We start from the raw sequence: 18,821 nt of genomic DNA, 5'->3' as shown, positions 1-18,821 counted from the left end.
ATTCTATGCAAAATCTTGTATTTTTCTGAGAAAAGTCTATGGCTTTGCCATTCAATATGATAGCCACTAGCCACGTGTGGCTATTTCAATTTAAATCAATTAAAATTAAATAAGATTAAATACTCTCAGTCATACCAGCCACATTTCAAGTGATTGATAGCCTTGCATGGCTATCACATTGGATGGTGCAAATATAGAACATTTCCATCATCGCATAAGTCTTAACAGTGGCCTGTGGTTTTCTTCAAATTCTCAAAGAGGTATGTGATCCCAAAAATTTAAGAACCTAGTGATCTACACAAATATTCCTCAAGTCTTTATTTCACATTCCAATGTTAAAATGGTATTTCAGATCCAAATATTCTTTTTAATCAATTCTGGAACTTGCTACCCAATTACCCTGCCTGGCAAGACCCAGCCTGGAGAAGGACCTAACCCAGCTAGAATAGGCCTGGCAGCAGAAAGGGAGGCATGGAGCACAAGGCCGTTTTGTTCATGCACACCTCATTTGAGATACCCACTCACATCTTCTACCAGGAAATGCTGCAGCCCACCACTGTTGGGAAACTGGCCACACTTTCCCCCTCACTCTGACTACTCCAAGCCCTATGCCAAGACCCCAGAGCTGTGAGGGGACCACAACCCACTTACAGATCTTTCCTATACTGTATTCTAGGACATCAGGTGGCTGCCAAGCCAACCCTGTTCCGAAAGGCTCAGCTACCATCCTGTCCCAAGTAAGCACCTGTTGAGGTGGGTAAAACTGATGATGACTGATGGTAGGGGAGACGTACAGGAAGAGCTAAGACTCATGAAACCTTGCCGGTGGTGTTCAGAGCAAAGAGACAAGCCAGTAATCACTGACTGTTTCCCCTGTCCTTAGCTGCCTGGAATATATCCTTTCACAGTAAATAGCGATTGTTATCCTAGCACCTTGACAAACTACCAATTCCCAGCCACTGGGCTATATCTGGAACAACTTTGGGCCATCCAGGAGGACTTACAGGGTATCTTCTGGCATCAAAGATCAGTTAGGGGAATCATTCCTGGGGGAGATCCACCCTCCACTGTAACATGCACATCTCCCATTTTTACCTTAAACTTTTTTATTTTTTATTTTTATTTTTTTTGAGACGGAGTCTCGTTCTGTTACCCAGGCTGGAGTGCAGTGGCACAATCTTGGCTCACTGCAACCTCCCCATCCTGGGTCCAAGTGATTCTCCTGCCTCAGCCTCCCAAGTAGCAGGGATTACAGGCATGTGCCACCATGCCTGGGTAATTTTTGTATTTTTAGTGGAGACAGGGTTTCACCATGTTGACCAGGCTAGTCTCAAACTCCTGACCTCAGGTGATCCACCCACCTCAGCCTCCCAAAGTGCTAGGATTACAGGTGTGAGCCACCATGCCCAGCCTGCCTTAAACTTGAGGACCTATTTCATCCCCTGAGATTGGATACCTTCTAACTCTGCCCTGTGCCCTGTGCTTGAAGCCCTATACCTAGGATTTGAGATAAGGAGCTTGAATATATGGTACAGAAAGTTCTGGATTTGTATTGACATGAATATCATCTTTAAAACTTGGGTTCAGTGTTAGAAGTGACATGGATTGAAGAAATACTTGTGGGAACTTGTAACTCGCCTAGAGAAACCCTAGGGGCATGTTGTAGACACACAGGCAAAACACAGGAGGTTGCCTGGCATGGTACTTTTAAGCCAAAATACTGTGTGGTCAGCCCCAGTAGGAATGGGCTTTCAGGACTCTTGTGTTATTCACAGTTTATTTCCTGAAATAAGTAGAGACTTATTTACCTACCCAGACTGCTTGTGGTCACCTCAGTTCTGGCCTCTGGTTCCCACTTCGAACATCTGATGCCAGCCCATTCTCCCTCACTACACCAGGACCTTGTTGGTTTCCAGACCTTCTGGGTAACAACTTGATCCCATCCAGCTGACTTCGGTCAACCCATCCTGGTGTGAGCCTGACATTCACACCATCTTTGCCCTAGTCCACCATGGAAGGAATTCAAATTCTTTCTAGTACATCTTTTCAGCCTTATTTTGTTTGTTTGTCTGTTAGGATCAGAGCTACAACTCATAATTCAATCTTATTTTGTTGCAGTTCTTTCTGACTAGCATATTTCTATCTGACTTGCATACTTAGTGAATGAATCATTTGGTTAATTCTGTTTCATTGAGCTACTGTTCGTAAGTATGTGTTAAATTGCCAACAAATTATAAAGTTGACATGAATCAGTTCTTTTACCTCTCCTCTGATGGGGTCTGGGCTGCTGACAACAGCTGACTCTGCAACTGAAGGGTGTTCATTCAGGGCATTTTCTACCTCAAATGGTCCAATTCGATAACTAGAAACACACATGGCAGGAATATATACAGGTGAGTGACAGGTTCACTCTAGAACACTGATCACCAGTTAACACAGACAATATGCACATATGGAAAAGAAAATTACCCAGAGGATAATATGATATCATCTGATCTTGCAACAAACCAAAAATACCCATCTTCATCCATATACCCTCTGTCCCCAGTGATATAGAAATTGCCTCGTAGAGTTGAAGCTGTTTTTGAAGGATCATCCTGCAAAGCAAATAGCATTTTGTTATTATTGTGAATCCAACTCCTCTGGTCAACTGGAATTTTTTTTTTTTTTTTCTCCCCGAGACAGAGTCTCATTCTATCACCCAGGTTGGAGTGCAGTAGTACGATCTTGGCTCACTGCAACCTCTGCCTCCCGGGTTCAAGCGATTCTCCTGCCTCAGCCTCCCAAGTAGCTGGGACTATAGACGTGCACCACCACGCCTGGCTAATGTTTGTATATTTTCGTAGAGATGGAGTTTCCCCATGTTGACCAGGCTGGTGTTAAACTCCTTACCTCAAGTGATCCGCCCACCTCGGCCTCCCAAAGTGCTGAGACTACAGGCATGAGCCACCGGCCCTCAGTTGGATTTTTAAATGTTCAAGGAAGCAGAAAAGTTTGGCTCCTTTGAGAAGCATTAGAGTTAGGAAGAGATAGAGTGTGAAAATAAGGATGAAATTCCAGCATGGAGCTAGTCCAACAGAAGAAAGGTAAACTACAGTTACAAAGATTAGGCATGTTTCCATTTTAAGATTTTTCTTAGACAGATTACAAAATAAATATTGCAGGAGTCAGAGGAGTAAACTAAATTAAGTCTTTTGCTAACTGATTAATATATAATGCTGGAAGGAAAAGACAGAAGTAAATACTCAGAGTCAAAAGAAAGCACTGACACCTAATAAAGAGCAGACAGGTTTGTTTTGTTTTTGTGTTTTGTTTTGTTTTACACAATAATAGAACTGGTTCTGCAAGTCTGACATAAGAAAAATGAACAAGATACTGTTAAATTATATAAAATACATGGGCAAGTAGCATCTGGATCTTTTATTATATGATAGAGACTTTGCTCTAATTTGTATGCCGTGATTAGAGATGAAAATATTCTTGCAAACAGTAAGGAGCTTAGAAAGCCTCTCGTGAAAGACATTTGCTTAATCCCACCACCCCCACATCCCCTGTCCCTCTCACTCTTCCTGAAAAGAAAGAGCACTACTTGGATTTCAGGAAAATGAGCGGCTTTTGTTTGATAATTGAGAGGATCATGGGATGATAAGAGGCCATCTTCTTTCTAGGGTCCCTTCCTCTTGCCTTCATGGACCTGGAACAGTGATCTAGCCTCAGGAGACCAGCATGCTTTTCTTCAGCAAGAATTTGGGTATTTCTTCAATTTCTTGTCTTTGGGATTACTATTCAGGACAACCAATCTGTCAAGAAAGGGTCAAGTATCTATCCTAGGTATGTTTTGTGGCAAACAGGGATCGTTACCAAGCACTTGAGAAATAAAATAGAAAATAAGAGATTATTTAGTAAGTCACTTACTACATAATGAGCAAAAAGGCCAAATGGTCGGTTAGGTAGAACTTGAATGCCAATATCTCCTTCTTGTCCAGGAGGTAGAACATTGCCATTTACATCTACAATCTAGGATAAAATAGAACGATTTATTCAAGGAAATTTTTGTTTAATGTCACAGCTTAAATATTAACTTTGCAAGGTTTGTTTTGGCTTTTGCCATTTAAAAATGAAGCCTTAAAAAAAAATTTTTGTGTGTATGAGACAAGGTCTCACTTTGTTACCCAGGCTGGAGTGCAGTGGTGCAATCATAGCTTATAACTCACTGCAGCGTCAAACTCCTGGTCTCAAACAGTCCTCACACCTCAGCTTCTCAAGTAGCTGGGGCTATAAGCACATGCCATTATGTTCAGCTAATGTTTATTTTTATTTTTTGTAGGGATGAGGGTCTTGTTATGTTTCCCAGGCTGGTTCCCAGTTTCAAGTGATACTCCAGCCTTGGCCTCCCAAAGTGCTGGGATTATAGGCATGAGCCACTGTACCTGGCCCAAAAAACATTTTAAATATACTTTAAATTCCTAAGAGAAATATATTTATTTAAATTCTTATTGCATAAAATATTAAATACAGGTTACGAACATGTGAAAGAAGGATAAATTTTTTTTTTAATTTTGCCATCCAGCAATAATCTCATTTTGGTAATATCCTTTGAGACAATATAGACAAATACAAAAATAGGATTGCTGGCTAGGAGCGGTGGCTCATACCTGTAATCCCAGCATTTTGGAAGGCTGAGGTGAGTGGATTGCCTGAGATCAGGAGTTCAAGACCAGCCTGACCAACATGGTGAAACCTCATCTCTACTAAAAATAGAAAAATTAGCCAGGCGTGGTAGCGGGCACCTGTAATCCCAGCCACTTGGGAGGCTGAGCAGGAGAACTGCTTGAACCCGGGAGGGGGAGGTTGCAGTGAGCCAAGATCATGCCATTGCACTCCAGCCTGGGCAACGAGTGAAACTCCATTTCAAAAAAAAAAAAAAAGAAAAACAGGATTGCTTTGTAATATACAGTTTTGTCAACCTGTTTTTATCATTTAGTACTAGGTCTTGATTATCTTTTCCTCTTGATAAATAAATATCTTCATTACTGGTTTTCAAACTTTGTTTAGCTGTGGAACCTACAGAACCTTACTTCAGAAGCCCAATACAAGTAAACAGGAAAAGGGGAATATTATCTGGTTGACAATGCTGAGTAAGCCACAGCCTTGCTCTCTTACCCTCTCTCCAATCCTCATCATTCCCTGAAGTGTCTAACAGTAACTAGCATTTATTAAGTACTTACTACATGCTCAGTAATCAATGCTAAAACTTTAAGTACTTTACATGTACCTATTCCTTACTGTAGCCCTATATGGTTAGAACTTTTATGCCCATTTTACACATGAGGAAACTGAGGTGCAGAGAGTTTAACACTGTGCATGATTGAGCTGGAATCCAAATCTCACCACTTACACTCCAGGTCATATGCTTTTAATCATTACATTCCTCTGTGCAATGCCTCTAGAGAGTTTAATCCAATTTTTAAAAATCAGATTAGCATTTCTCAAGTTGATTGCTGATTTTATATATCAGAATTTGCTCTAAATGACTTTTAGCTGTTTCTAAGTATCAAAATTCTGCTTTTATATATGTTCTCCAGATACCTTCAAACCTGAGGTGTGGCCTGCATGGAGAATAAGTATAATACTTATCTAGCACTTTCCAAAAGGAAAGGGGCTTATGTGCTGAATGAGAAACTTAAATGGCAAAGGAATTCTAAGTGTAAAAACTTCTCTTTAAGCTCTTGTAAATAAAAATATAAATTCTCACCCAGTGATCTAAAGAAATATGTGGTTCCAGGTATGAAGGAATTATTGACGGAAAGAAAGTATTTTAAAAGTTCCAGTTACTTATCACAGATTTTAATAGATGGGAATATAGAAAAAAATCTTCTGTGTCTGGGGAGAATCATGTTTCTCATTGTTCATAGGGTCTTAAAATGTTTAAACATGAAAATTATGCATATTTAAAAGCAAACAAAGAAGAGCATAAAGGTTGGGCTTTGAAGCTGTAGGAATATTCACCTTGTTGGAACACATCCCCAGATGCCAGAATGTTACTGCAGATGCTCTTAGCTAAGGAACAAGAAGCCCAGTAATAATGGCCCATGGAAAGAGTTAAAAATGAGTGGGGATGCAGGCAGAGTTCTGTTTTCCTTTCAGCCTCATCATATTTGCATTCAAAGATAGCTGCTCTAGAAAACCACTGGGCTCAACTTAATGTGGAACAGGTGGGGGTACCTTGCAGTTGGGATCACTGTGAGTACAGCTGTGCCTGTAAGACCCTGATAGCCATGCGTATTGGGAATTGCTATTAAGGGAGGAAGAAAAAGAACATTGCTGTGTTACATATCAACTTCCCTGTAACTTAATTATCAATATTTCTTTCTTCAACCTAAGGTAGCCTGTTAACCAACAAACTATTGTTAAGCCTGTTTATGGAATGCAACTAGGGCTCTCCTACCAATTTTTCTTAGAGAAGCTTTTCAAAGAGGAATGTGAGGGAGAGGTAAATAACAGCACCCATCTTTTGGATCTTCATTACATACTAAGCATTCTGATATGCTCTTTAAACATATTGTCTCCTTTAATCATCACAAGAAACCTATGAAATCAGTTCTGTTATTATTTGGGTTACCAACCATCTGGGGACTGAAGTACTGAGGGGTTGTGGGGGATTGGTTCTTCATGATGTATTGCCTTAAGTGCTAAAACCAGATAAGTCCCAGGCAAACAGACAGGTTGGTCCCTCTAGTCCCAACTTTACAAATTAGGAAACTGGAACTTAGAGAGCTTTAACAATGTACCCACAGACACTCAGCTAGTGAATAGCAGAGATACAGCTGAACCACTAGGCTATCCTATCTTGAGACAAGGTTCCCATAGCAAGGTTAAAGTGAGAGAAAGGACCCAGGATCGGGTTTATTCTATAAAGAGTTACAACAGCAATGAAGTTCATCTAAACTCTCTCAAACTTACTTGATCCTAAAAACGACCTGGAGGTGCTTGTTAAAATCACAAGATTTCAGATTCCAGAGTCCCACTCCAAATCTATTGAATTGGTCTCTCCAGGGGCCTGATAATTAGTATTTTTAATACATATCCATATGACGTTTATGATCAAATAAGCTTGGGGAACATCTATTTAAGAGCTGTACTCTGTTAATTCATCCATATTTTTGCTGCTTTTGCTCTCTCTTAACATACAGATGGGTCTCTGAATTAAGATGGGTTGAACCTACTATTTCCCAACTTTACAATGGTGTGAAAGAGATAACCATTCAGTTGAAACCGTCCTTCTCTCTAGATGCTGGGCAGCAACAGTAAGTCACAGTTCCCAGTCAGCCATGCATTTGTGACTTAGGATGTTTTCAACTTATGATGACTTTATTTTGGGACATAACCCTACCATAAGTTGAGGAGTATCTAAATTAGTGTAAGTTCCTTTGGCTACACCCAGCTTTGAAGCTGGGTTGATCAGAGAACAATTTTAATCCTATATAAAGTTTGCTGATGGGGAATTGGAATGCCTCCTAGGCATCGGGTGGTAGCAATGGCAGTGGATACAGAAAGACTGGAAATGGCCAGGCAGGCTTGGGAGCAGAGAGGGAAAGTGCTGCAGCCACTGTAAACTGAAGCCTCTTTGGGCCTAGTTGACCTCCTCAGAAAGTCTTGACCTACCTCGCCTGAGAGGACAGTGTTGTGTTGTGGTTTAGAGTGCAGATATTGGAACCAGACTCTTTGGGATTGAAGCTCCACTCTAGCAGCTATTAGCGGTGTGACCTCTGGTAAGTTCTTTTACCTCTTTGTGCCTCATTTGTAAAATGGTTCTAATATTAGTATGCTTCTCATAGGGTTTCTTCTGGAAATTCAATGGGTTAATATTTATTTATTTAGAGACAAAGTCTTGCTCTGTGGCCCAGGTTGGAGTGCAGTAGTGTGATCATGGCTCACTGCAGCCCCAAGCTCCCAGACTCAAGCAATCCTCCCGTCTCAGCCTTCTGAGTAGCTGGGACCACAGGCACATACTACCACACCTGGCTAGTTTTTTATATTTTTTTTGTAGAGACAAAGTCTCACATTGTTGCCCAGGCTGTTCTTGAACTCCTGGGCTCAAGCGATGCTCCTGCCTTGGCCTCCCAAAGTGTTGGGATTAAAGGCGTGAGCCACTGCGTCCAGCCTAATGGGTTAACATTAATTAAATGCTTAGAACTGTATAGTACAATATAGGTATTTGCAAAATAATGGAGACCAATAAGCTAACATTTCTAACTCATTTTCATCTATTAATAAAAATTAAAGTATCATGGAAGTAAAATGGAATCACCACCATAACGAAGAGAGTTTATATGGGGGGTAAGCGGTAGGTAGATAGTGTACAGATTGGGTTGTTAAGCATTCTTCTGGAAGGGGATGTGCAAACCTTAACATCAAAAGCAGGAGAAGGTTTTCCCATTGAGCCAGGTTTAATTTTCATTCCCTTAAAATTTCCACAGATTAGCACCTAGTTAAGAAGAAGAAAAAGTAAGATAACATTACAAGTCACTTAAAATTTATTCATCTACCATGCATTCATTCAACAAATTATTTATTGAACACTTACTATGAACTAAGCTCAAAATGAACACTATACTCTCATGGAATGTAGTGATAAACAACATATAAATACATGCATATGTATAAAATATAGTTATCACAATAATTACTCATATATCCATATTTATCAAAACATGAGTATGCTAACATTTGCATTTGTATTAGCATGATACTTGCTATGCTATTTCTAGTTCATGAATTTTTCAATTTTTGTTTATTTTTGATATTTTCATTTTTTACCAGGTGATACATTATCATGGTTCATAAATTGAAGCATTATAAAGACACATTGTGAAAAGTTTTTTCAACCTTTCTCTTATCTATTTCATCTTACTCCTCCCTCTTGCACAAAATAACCACTGTTGTTCTTTTTTCTCATTTCATTATTTATTATTTCATTTTTTTGTTCTTATTTCATTCATTTCCTCTAGAATTTCTTATTCCTTATCTCTATGAGCTCTTTAAAAATTCCTTTTTAGGCCGGGCGCGGTGGCTCAAGGCTGTAATCCCAGCACTTTGGGAGGCCGAGACGGAAGGATCACGAGGTCAGGAGATTGAGACCATCCTGGCTAACATGGTGAAACCCCTTCTCTACTAAAAAAAAATACAAAAAACTAGCCGGGTGAGGTGGTGGGCGCCTGTAGTCCCAGCTACTCGGGAGGCTGAGGCAGGAAAATGGCGTAAACCCGGGAGGCGCAGCTTGCAGTGAGCTGAGATCCGGCCACTGCACTCCAGCCTGGGCGACAGAGCGAGACTCCGTCTCAAAAAAAAAAAAAAAAAAAAAATCCTTTTTAGAGTATTGTTGCTAAGTTGTTGTCCAGCAAACTCTTAATATTTCAGGCAGCAAGGAGCTCAGCATTTTCTGTTTCGAGGCAGCTCTAAATAAGATACTTCCCTATCACATTGGGAGGAATTCTTTCTTTCAGTAGATCCAGTATTATTTCATTTAAAAAAAATTGTAATTGCCCTTACTCTGATCCATTAACAGTGGTGTTTGTCAGTGAATGGCTATTTAAACAGCTATCTGTTAACAGAGCTTTTTTGCAATTAGGTTCTTGCAAGCATTGTTTTTTAAACATTTTCTAACCACTCAACTCTTATCCCTCAAATAATCGTAAGGAGACAGTGGACACTTTGGTTTTTATTCATCCGACTAAATGGAGTCCAGCTATGTCTTTTCAGTGAGGTCAGGTACCGTTTCAGTCTGTCCATATCCTTCGTAGATATCTAGGCCCGTCTTGTTTCTCCATTTTTCAGTCACGTCAGGGGTGATTGGTTCCCCAGCACTTACACAGTGCTTTAAGCTTTTAAACTTACGGCTTCTCAGAAAACCAGATAAGTTAGATTTAGGAGGAAAAATGGAGAGAAGTGAAAATTAGGATTATTTCTTACGAACTTCAATATAAAATGTTTTAGTTGCTTTTTAATTCCTCTCCCTAGCACAAAACAAACCATTTTACCCCATAAATATATACATCTACTATGCACCTACACAAATTAAAAATAAAAATATTAAAAGATAAATCATTCTAATATCATAGAATGATATTAGAACATCCCAAATACTAGTTTTTCTTCACCCCCCTTTTTGGAGTGGAGGTATAATTTATTACAAAGAAAGTCATTCTGTTCTTAGGGAAGGTACCCCATAATAACATTCTCTTTTATTTTGTTTTCATTTTTATGTTTTCATGGACTGCTTCAAAAATTTGCATGTCATCCTTATGCAGAGGCCATGGTAATCTGCTCTGTATCATTCCAATCTTAGAGTATGTGCTGCTGAAGTGAGCACCGTGATAACACTTTAAATCAGCAATGAAAAGGTTACCAGTTGTTTGGTTAAACTGATGGTGGGATAGTTATACAATGGAATACTATGCAGTTATAAAAAATGAGGAAGCTCTTGGACAGTGCTGTCCAATAGAACTTTCTGTCATGATGGAAGTACTCTGTAATCTACTGTACCCACTACAGTATATGCTAGCCCTATATGAATATTGAACACTTGAAACAGGACTAGTATAACTGAGGAATTGAATTTTTAATTTTATTTAATTAATATTTATATTGAAATAACTATCTGTGGTTAGTGGCTACCATATTGTACAACACAGTGCCAGAATGTATTGTTAGGGGAAAAAAGCAAGGTGCAGAACTGTGTGAATCTTGTGATCCCATTTATGTTTATAACAGAGAAGGGGAGGCCAGGTGTGGTGGCTCACATCTGTAATCCCAGCACTTTGGGAGGCAGAGGTGGGTGGATCACCTGATGTCAGGAGTTCGAGACCTGCCTGGTCAACATGGCAGAACCCCATCTCCACCAAAAATACAAAAAGTAGCCAGGCATGGTTGTGCACACCTGTAATCCTAGATGCTCAGGAGGCTGAGGCAGGAGAATTGCTTGAACAGGAGGCAGAGGTTGCAGTGAGCTGAGATTGTGCCACTGCACTCCAGCCTGGGCGACAGAGCAAGACTCTGTCTCAAAAAAAAAAAAAAAAGAAAGAAAAAAGAAAAATAGAGAAGGGGAGAACACATGTGTATTTGTGTATTTTCAGGGAGCATAGACAAGAAACTGGAAACTCAGTTTGCCTCCATGGAAGAGGACTGGGTCACTGGGGACAAGGTTTGAAGCAAGCCCTTTCACTGTGTATTTTTTTTATACCTTTTGACTTTTAAGGCAGGTGAATTATTTCCTATTCGATAATTAAATAACATCAATTTAAATATATTTACCCGTGATATGTGCTATAACAAGAAATACATAGATGTTGAGTATCTTTAATCTAAAAATTCTAAATCCAAAGTGCTCCAACATCTGAAACTTTTTTAGCACCGACATGATGCTCAAAGGAAATACTCATTGGAGGATTTCAGGTTTCATGTTTTTGGATTAGGGCAGCCCAACCAGTGTAATGCAAATATTCCAAAATCCAAAACAATCTGAAATCCAAGACTTCTGGTCTCAAGCATTTTGGATAAGGGATACTCAACCTGTACTGGGTCTTCCTCCTGGGTTCCTGGCCCAGAGCGTCTAAAACCTTTGTAATTTCCCAAGTGATGGGTGTGCTAGGAGTATGTTTTGTTCTAATATTTTGCCTTTGACTGGAGTTCCTGACACAGAGCTTCTAAATTCCATGGAATTTCCTGGGTGATAGAATTGTCTTTTGTTCTCATGAGGTGACTCTCAATGGGGCTCCCATATAGGGGTTGGTCACCAGAAAGGCCAAGCCAGGAATAGAAGCTTGGCACTTTCAGCCTCACCCCCATTCTTCAGGGAAAGGAGAGGAGCTGGAGATTGACTTAATAATCAATCATGCCTACATAATGGAGCCTCCAAAAAAAATCCCTGAAATATGAGGTTTGGAGAGCACCACGTGCCGGAAAGGTAGTGCACCCCCACTCCGCAGGGATAGAAGCTGCTGCACTTGGGACCTTGTGGACCTCACCCTATGTACCTTTTCATCTGGCTAGCTATTCATCTGTAACTTTTATCATATCTTTTATAATAAGCCGGGAAATGTAAGTAAGTGTGTTCCTGCATTCTGTGAGCCATCATGACAAATTACTAAACCCAAGGAAGGGTCATGGGAACCTCCGATTTATAGCCATTTGGTCACATGCGCAGCTGACAGCCTGGACTTGTGATTACCATTTGAAATGGGAAACAGTCTTGTGGGACTGAGTCATTAACCTGTGGGATATGATGCTGCCTCCAGGGAGATAATGTCATATTGATGTTGGAGCATTGGTCAATGTGTGGGAAAAGATCCCTTACATCTGGAGACCAGGAGTATTGAGTGTTGTGAATATAGTAAAACAGTGGTTGCTGGGAGCTGAGTTATGAGGATGCAAAAGCATAAGAATGATATAATGGACTGTGGGGACTCTGGGAAAAGGGTGGGAGGTGGGTGAGGGATAAAAGACTACACATTGGGTACAGTGTGTACTGCTTGCATGATGGGTGCACCAAAATCTCAGAAATCACCACTAAAGAACTTATTTATGTAACCAAACGCTACCTGTTCCCCAAAACCCTACTGAAATAAAACAAAAAACAAACACATAAACAAAACAAAGAGAAACAGGGGTTGTTTTTCTTTTCAGATTACCAATGCACCATTTCAAATGGAATCAGCATTTGAATCCTCTTTTCTATCTGCTGGGATAAGGTTCCAAATAGAAGCAAGTTCTCTATTTTCTCAGCCCAAAGAAAGCCATCATCCAAAAAATTTACCATCTTCTTACCCATAACCACTGGGCTTAGAGCTATAGATGTAGCTGAACCCTCATTTTCTTCTTGTTTGGGGGAGCCTGCCCTGGACACAGTAATTATCATTTACAGAATGCAGGCAAGAAGGAGAAAGAGGAAGAGGAGAGATTGCTAAATCCTGTGTCTGCTGGCTTGGAACTGTGTTTCAGGCAGAAAGATCTTTTATTTTATAGCTTCCTCTTCTCTCCTCCGCCCACTAAATGCCTATTTACTAACATTTCTTACCTGGCCATATCATTCTGTACAAGCATTCGGTATACAGTTGCTGCTGAACAGAAGACTGTAATGGGGTACTCGGAGAGTGTCTGCAATTTAGAAAAAGCAAACTCTTGGTCTTACTACAACTTTAATAAGTGCTTAAATGTCTTTGGTTGGCGCAGCACAATTTAAACATTGTTTATGTTAATGTAAATGCATTCTTACCTTTTCTTGTAGAATCATCCCTCAGTGTCTGCAGGATTGGTTCCAGGAATGCTTAAGTTCCTTATATAAAATTGTGTGGTATTTGCATATAACCTGTGCATATCCTCCCATAAACTGTAAATCTCTAGATTATTTATACTGCCTAAAACAATGTAAATGCTATGTATATATTTGTTACATGGTATTTTTTATTTGCATCTTTTTAATTGTTGTATTTTGTTTTTTTGTTTTTCTCCCCAAATATTTTCAATAGGTGGCTGGCAGAATCAGAGGCTGCAGAACCTGTAGATACAGAGGGGGCCGACTGTATCTTTTCAGGCTTATTGACTTTCTGGATGTGACACATCTTAAATCATATTGTCTACTCTGATCTCTGCAAGTTGCTTTATTCACCAGTTCTGTCAGCCATACTGCTTAATGCATTTCTAAATATTGACTTCCCTGTGCTTTGGCTTACTTGCAAGACAGAAGTTGGCTCAAAACGGGGTAAATGGTGTGTGAATACACATGCTCCCTGGATCCATGGAGAAAAAACACTACTCCAGGCAGACTTTGCCCAGCCCGTATCTGAGGTATTCCACATCACATCTGAGGGTGTTAAATCTAGCCAGAACCTGGGAAAACAAAGAGTAGCCCTGATGTACATAGGAAAGTAAATATAAAAGACCAGTACATAAGTCATCATCTTTGCAGTTTTGACACTTTAAGCTGCACTTCTGTGGAAGTATACCTTCCATTTACAGATAATCCTAAGCCAAAACTGCTGTGGGTGTGTGCAGTCATTTTCGGATATCCAGTTGTTCCACTGGTAAAGAACATGGCCATGATCTCATTGTGTTTTGTCTTCACACAGGTGTGGCTGTCACTGGCACATCTGCAAAGGAGAAACTACAGTGACTGCATGTTAAACACAGCATCATAGACTGTTACCACTGAAACATTTTGAGAAGCTATCCACTTGAACCTCTTCATGTCGTGAATCAGGTGCCAGTGGGTTAGCCTGAATTACAGGGTAAAAGCCATCACTTTCTCTATCCTTTTGGGGCTTTCTAGAATCAAAACTCAACTTTGTCATCAAAAGCCCATTTGTAATAGCTGCTTTCCTAGCTTTTTATTCTACGATCAAGAAGGATTGAAGCATTTTTAAAACTTGAGATTTTTATCATACCTTCAGCAGAGTGAGGAGTCTGTGATCTTGCAATCATGGATAAGGAAGGATTTTCCCTTTCCCTCCCCTATGGATGCTTTAAAATGTGATTTTTAAAAATGGGCATGTTAATACAATACATGTTAGTAAAAGTCATGGGTACTGATGGGCCAACGAACTACAGCCTACTGGCAAAATCTGACCTGCCTCTTGTTTCTGTAAGTAAAATGTTATTGCCTATTCATTGATGTATTATCTGTGGTTGCTTTCACACTGCAATGGCAGAGTCGAGTAGTTGTGATGAGACTGACTAAATGAACTGCAAGGCCTTACGTATTTATTCTCTGTCCCTTTTACAGAAAATGTTTGCTGAGGGTGGGCATGGTGGCTCACGCCTGTAATCCCAGCACTTTGGGAGGCTGAGGCGGGTGAATCACCTGAGGTCAGGAGTTCGAGACCAGTCTGGCCAAAATGGCGAAACCCTGTCTCTACTGAAAATACAAAAATTAGCCAGGAACAGTGACACGTACCTGTAATCCCAGCTATTCAGGAGGCTGAGAATTGCTTGAACCTGGGAGGTGGAGGTTGCAGTGAGCCATGATCGAGCCACTGTACTCCAGCCTGGGTGACAGAGCAAGACTCTGGCTCAAAAAAAAAAAAAAAAAAAAGGGTTTGCCAACTATGAAAGGATGGTTTTTCTGTTTCCCACAAGGGAGTCTACATATATAGACTCTCTGGATATAGTAGACGATAACATTGAACAAGATCTAACCATCCATCCAGGGAAGAAAGAATTCCAGTTAAAGAGAAAGAAAACCTTTTAGTTCCAAAGGATAATCAGACTTCTACACAAGTCACACATTAGGGCAGCTGCACGCATACATATCAAGTGTCTAAGATGAACACAGATTTATCCAGGCATGTGGGGATGAGAGTGAGTAGAAACAACAAGGCCATTCCAGGCCATTCATGAGAAATATAGAAAAGCTATTTTCTTTCCTTTTCGTTTCTTCCTTCTCTCCTTCCTTTTTTTTTTTTTTTTTTTTTTTAAAGACAGGGTCTCTCTCACCCAGGCTAGAGTACAGTGGCTCACTTACGGCTCATTGCAGCCTTGACCTCCTGGGTTCAAGCAATCTTCCTACCTCAGCCTCCCAAGTAGGCTGGGACTACAGACGTGCATCATCATGCCTGGCTAATTATTTTTATTTATGTAGAGAAGAGGTTTCACTATGTTTTTCAAACTGGTCTTGAACTCCTGGACTCAAACTATCATCCCACCTCAGCCTCCTAAAGTGATGATTTACGAGCATCAGCCACCGTGCCTGGCTGAAAAGCTGTTTTCAAAACCTGACAAAGCTACACCAAGTGTTCAGTCTATGATTTCATAATTATCTTAGTTAATTAAAAACAGTGTCTATAGGCCAGGCGAAGTGGCCTACACCTGTAATCCCAGCACTTTGGAAGGCCGAGGCGGGCGGATCATGAGGTCAGGAGATTGAGACCATCCCGGCTAACACGGTGAAACCCTGTCTCCACTAAAAATACAAAAGATTAGCTGGGCATAGTGGGACATGCCTGTAATCCCAGCTACTTGGAAGGCTGAGGCAGGAGAATTGCTTGAACTCAGGAGGCGGAGGTTGCAGTAAGCCAAGATTGCGCCACCGCACTCCAGCCTGGGCAACAGAGCGAGACTCCGTCTAAAAAAAAAAAAAAAAATGGTATCTATAGCTGTGTTCCTATCACTTCCATCACCGATACTGTTGCCCTCAAAACCTAAGGCAGGGTTATCGTACTGATCTCTTACTAGAGGCAGTACATACAGAAGTGAGGAGTGTAGGCTCAGCACCCATACTGCCTGGGTTTGAAAGTTAGCTCTGCCAGGTACAAGCATTTGACCTTATTCAGCGTATAATTGTCGTACCTAGGTTGCTGTGAGGTTTAAATGAGGTAATATATCTGAAGTCCTTAGAATAGTTTCTGGCACATAACCATATCAATATAAGCTATGATTGCAATTATATTATTCTTATTAGAACAGTACTTGGCCTTTGGCAAGAACTCGGTATTAGCAATTTTAAATGCGGCAGGAAAAAGTCCATAGTGGCAACCATGCTCCCAAATCCTTGAGTAAAGGTAGGAAGCTCATTCTAGAGAAGGACTTTGCTGCCAGCCCAATTCTAAGAATTAACCAGTACCTGGCAAGAGTTCCAAGTAACCCATGGAAGCACTCCATGCTAGGCTTCAGCATCAGTGAAATTCAGTTTTATAATTGCATCCATTAACATTAAGCATTTTTCTTATTTTAACCTGATACCAGTGTTGCTGTCAGCAAGGGAATGGGATAGCCAACACTGAAGGACTGACTGTGATCAATTTCCCTGGGAGATCATAACAGCTCTGTGATTGATGCTGTGTTGCACTTCCAAAAGCCCTCTGCAGGAATGAAGGTCTTAATCCCCACAGGTGCTGGGAGCCCTCTTTAGAGATTGCCTTGAATGAAGAGCTGCTTTGTTAAAGGTCTTGACTCCTAGGGACAACCCACATTCAATTACTGATCAATCTGGGTGTATAAACTCCAGGACTTCTTGTTTTAGCTGGGAACAGCTTTGAGGAGCTGTTCAACCTTCAGAGGTCCCAGGGGGTTGACTGAAGGCTTTGTATGGAATCCATCGCAAATAAATTTCTTTCTCTGCCCAATCCTACATTCTTACCCATCCTTCACAGCTGTTAATCCCAAAAGAACTCCTTAATAAACTTCCTATACACCAATCTCCATCTCAGGGGATCCTTACCTACAAAAAGCACTCCAAGCTCCTTCCTGCTTCAGAGTTTAGTACTATTAATGCAGCAACAACTACCAACTGTTCTCTTTGCCTGTTGTTTTAATTTGCATTTTTCTAATCACTACTGGGTTTAATATTTTTTTATTGTTGCCTTTCCTTTTGGGAAGCTGTTCTACAATAAGCATGGCTACTCACTTCATCATCTCCTTAAGGTTCCCCCACCCCTCTCTGGAGTTCTCTGATACAATCAGCTTGGAGTGCAGATTTTCACATTGGGGTGCAATAGCATCTACTGCTGGGGCTAAAACATCATTGGTGATGATGCAGTTTGCTTTTGAAGATTGTAGTCTGTAGAGAATGTCTTTCTGGGTCAGCTGAGTGGTTCCTGGAATTAAAACTGTCCCTAAAGGGGCAGAAAAGAAACAGTGTTTAGAAGAGAGGCTTCATTATGTTAGAGTAGTGTAGATACCATCTATACATTCTGTATTTCTCAGAATGAGTTAGTCAGTTTACCAGGAAGGTATCTATTTATCTTACTTCCACTTATCTGCTTTTGCCTTTCAAGGGATTTCAGAGTCTATGACCCTTTTGGCCTAACATGAAAGCATGTTAAATACTGGATAATTATTCTTTATTTGAAGACCATCCATAACATTGAGCTTGAAAAAGGTTTTGATTGAGAAGTAATATTAACCAATATTTATTATTTAATTATATGTTTTAACTCTTTCAGTCCCCACCAAAAAAAATCCCCAAACATAAAAGCTATGAATAACTTGCCCAAGATATCACCTAAGTAGTAAGTGACAGTGCAGGGACTGAACCCTGTAGCCTGACTCCAGAACTGTACACTTCACCACTTCAGCTTAGTGCCTCTTAAAATGTGTATGATTGCTTTATGATTTCTTTCCAAAAGGACGGGTGGGGGCATTCATCTTTTCTGTGGTTCTATTCCTGCTGGTTGTATATTATACTGTAAGATGAAGTATAAGGATTAAGAGTGTCCTAGAACCAGACACTCTTATAGCTGGGACTTGGGACAAGCCACTTCACCTCTGTGAGCTTCAGGTTCTGCATCTGTAAAACGATATGACAATAATAGTACTTCTCTTACAGGATAATTAGGGGATTAAATGAGTTAAAACATGTAAAGAACTTAGAACTGTGCTCAGTAAGCTTTGGGTATTATTTTCTCAAAGGATAAATGGATTCTCAAAAATATATAGATCTTCCTCCTGGGCCCCACCACCCTTAAGTCCCAGACCCTTAAGAGAGGGATGGAAAGCATTCACTTCACAATAGGTTTTGCTCTTCCTAGGTGACTCAGGAGGCAAGAAGATCGGGGAACACATGTCTGCCATTCCTGGACTCTTGACACTGGCTCATCATTTCACTTTGGGAAGGACCAGGCCTCTCCAGCAGGGTTCTTCAAGAAACCGACAACCAGGACTAGAAAACAGGTTCTTTAGAATATCTTTTTTTTTTTCTAATCAGGGCAACACAACAATTTTTGTGAGGCTGTAACTCTAAGGTTATCTTTTAAAGATGTTCCATCTAGGGTTAAGGAATTAGCCTACTATGGCCTAACACTTTCATATAATTTAAAGGCACTCTGTGA

General features: G+C 40.4%; 1 protein-coding gene and 1 non-coding gene across 9 annotated transcripts in view; both read right to left on the bottom strand.

Moving 5' to 3' along the window:
* Positions 1-18,821, bottom strand: part of ACSM3 (acyl-CoA synthetase medium chain family member 3) — a 55,169-nt gene that overhangs the window by 2,538 nt on the left and 33,810 nt on the right. For 6 of the 8 annotated variants that reach the window (XM_073015217.1, XM_007987345.3, XM_007987334.3 and 3 more), the window contains 10 exons: positions 17,399-17,606; positions 14,951-15,061; positions 14,004-14,147; positions 13,731-13,887; positions 13,076-13,155; positions 9,776-9,899; positions 8,408-8,488; positions 3,916-4,017; positions 2,470-2,597; positions 2,263-2,362 (listed from right to left, as the gene is read on the bottom strand). In XM_073015217.1, coding sequence (XP_072871318.1) covers positions 2,263-2,362; positions 2,470-2,597; positions 3,916-4,017; positions 8,408-8,488; positions 9,776-9,899; positions 13,076-13,155; positions 13,731-13,887; positions 14,004-14,147; positions 14,951-15,061; positions 17,399-17,606 — 1,235 coding nt within the window. The remainder of the gene's footprint in view (positions 1-2,262; positions 2,363-2,469; positions 2,598-3,915; positions 4,018-8,407; positions 8,489-9,775; positions 9,900-13,075; positions 13,156-13,730; positions 13,888-14,003; positions 14,148-14,950; positions 15,062-17,398; positions 17,607-18,821) is intronic. The other 2 variants (XM_073015219.1, XM_007987363.3) reach the window with 1 other exon arrangement.
* Positions 10,266-10,372, bottom strand: LOC119621224 (U6 spliceosomal RNA). The gene has a single exon (XR_005237794.1). It is a non-coding gene; the product is annotated as a U6 spliceosomal RNA (small nuclear RNA).

The sequence above is a fragment of the Chlorocebus sabaeus genome, chromosome 5 (genome assembly GCF_047675955.1).
Source record: "Chlorocebus sabaeus isolate Y175 chromosome 5, mChlSab1.0.hap1, whole genome shotgun sequence".
Classification (NCBI taxonomy): domain Eukaryota; kingdom Metazoa; phylum Chordata; class Mammalia; order Primates; family Cercopithecidae; genus Chlorocebus; species Chlorocebus sabaeus.
This window is presented reverse-complemented; position numbering and strand designations above follow the sequence as displayed.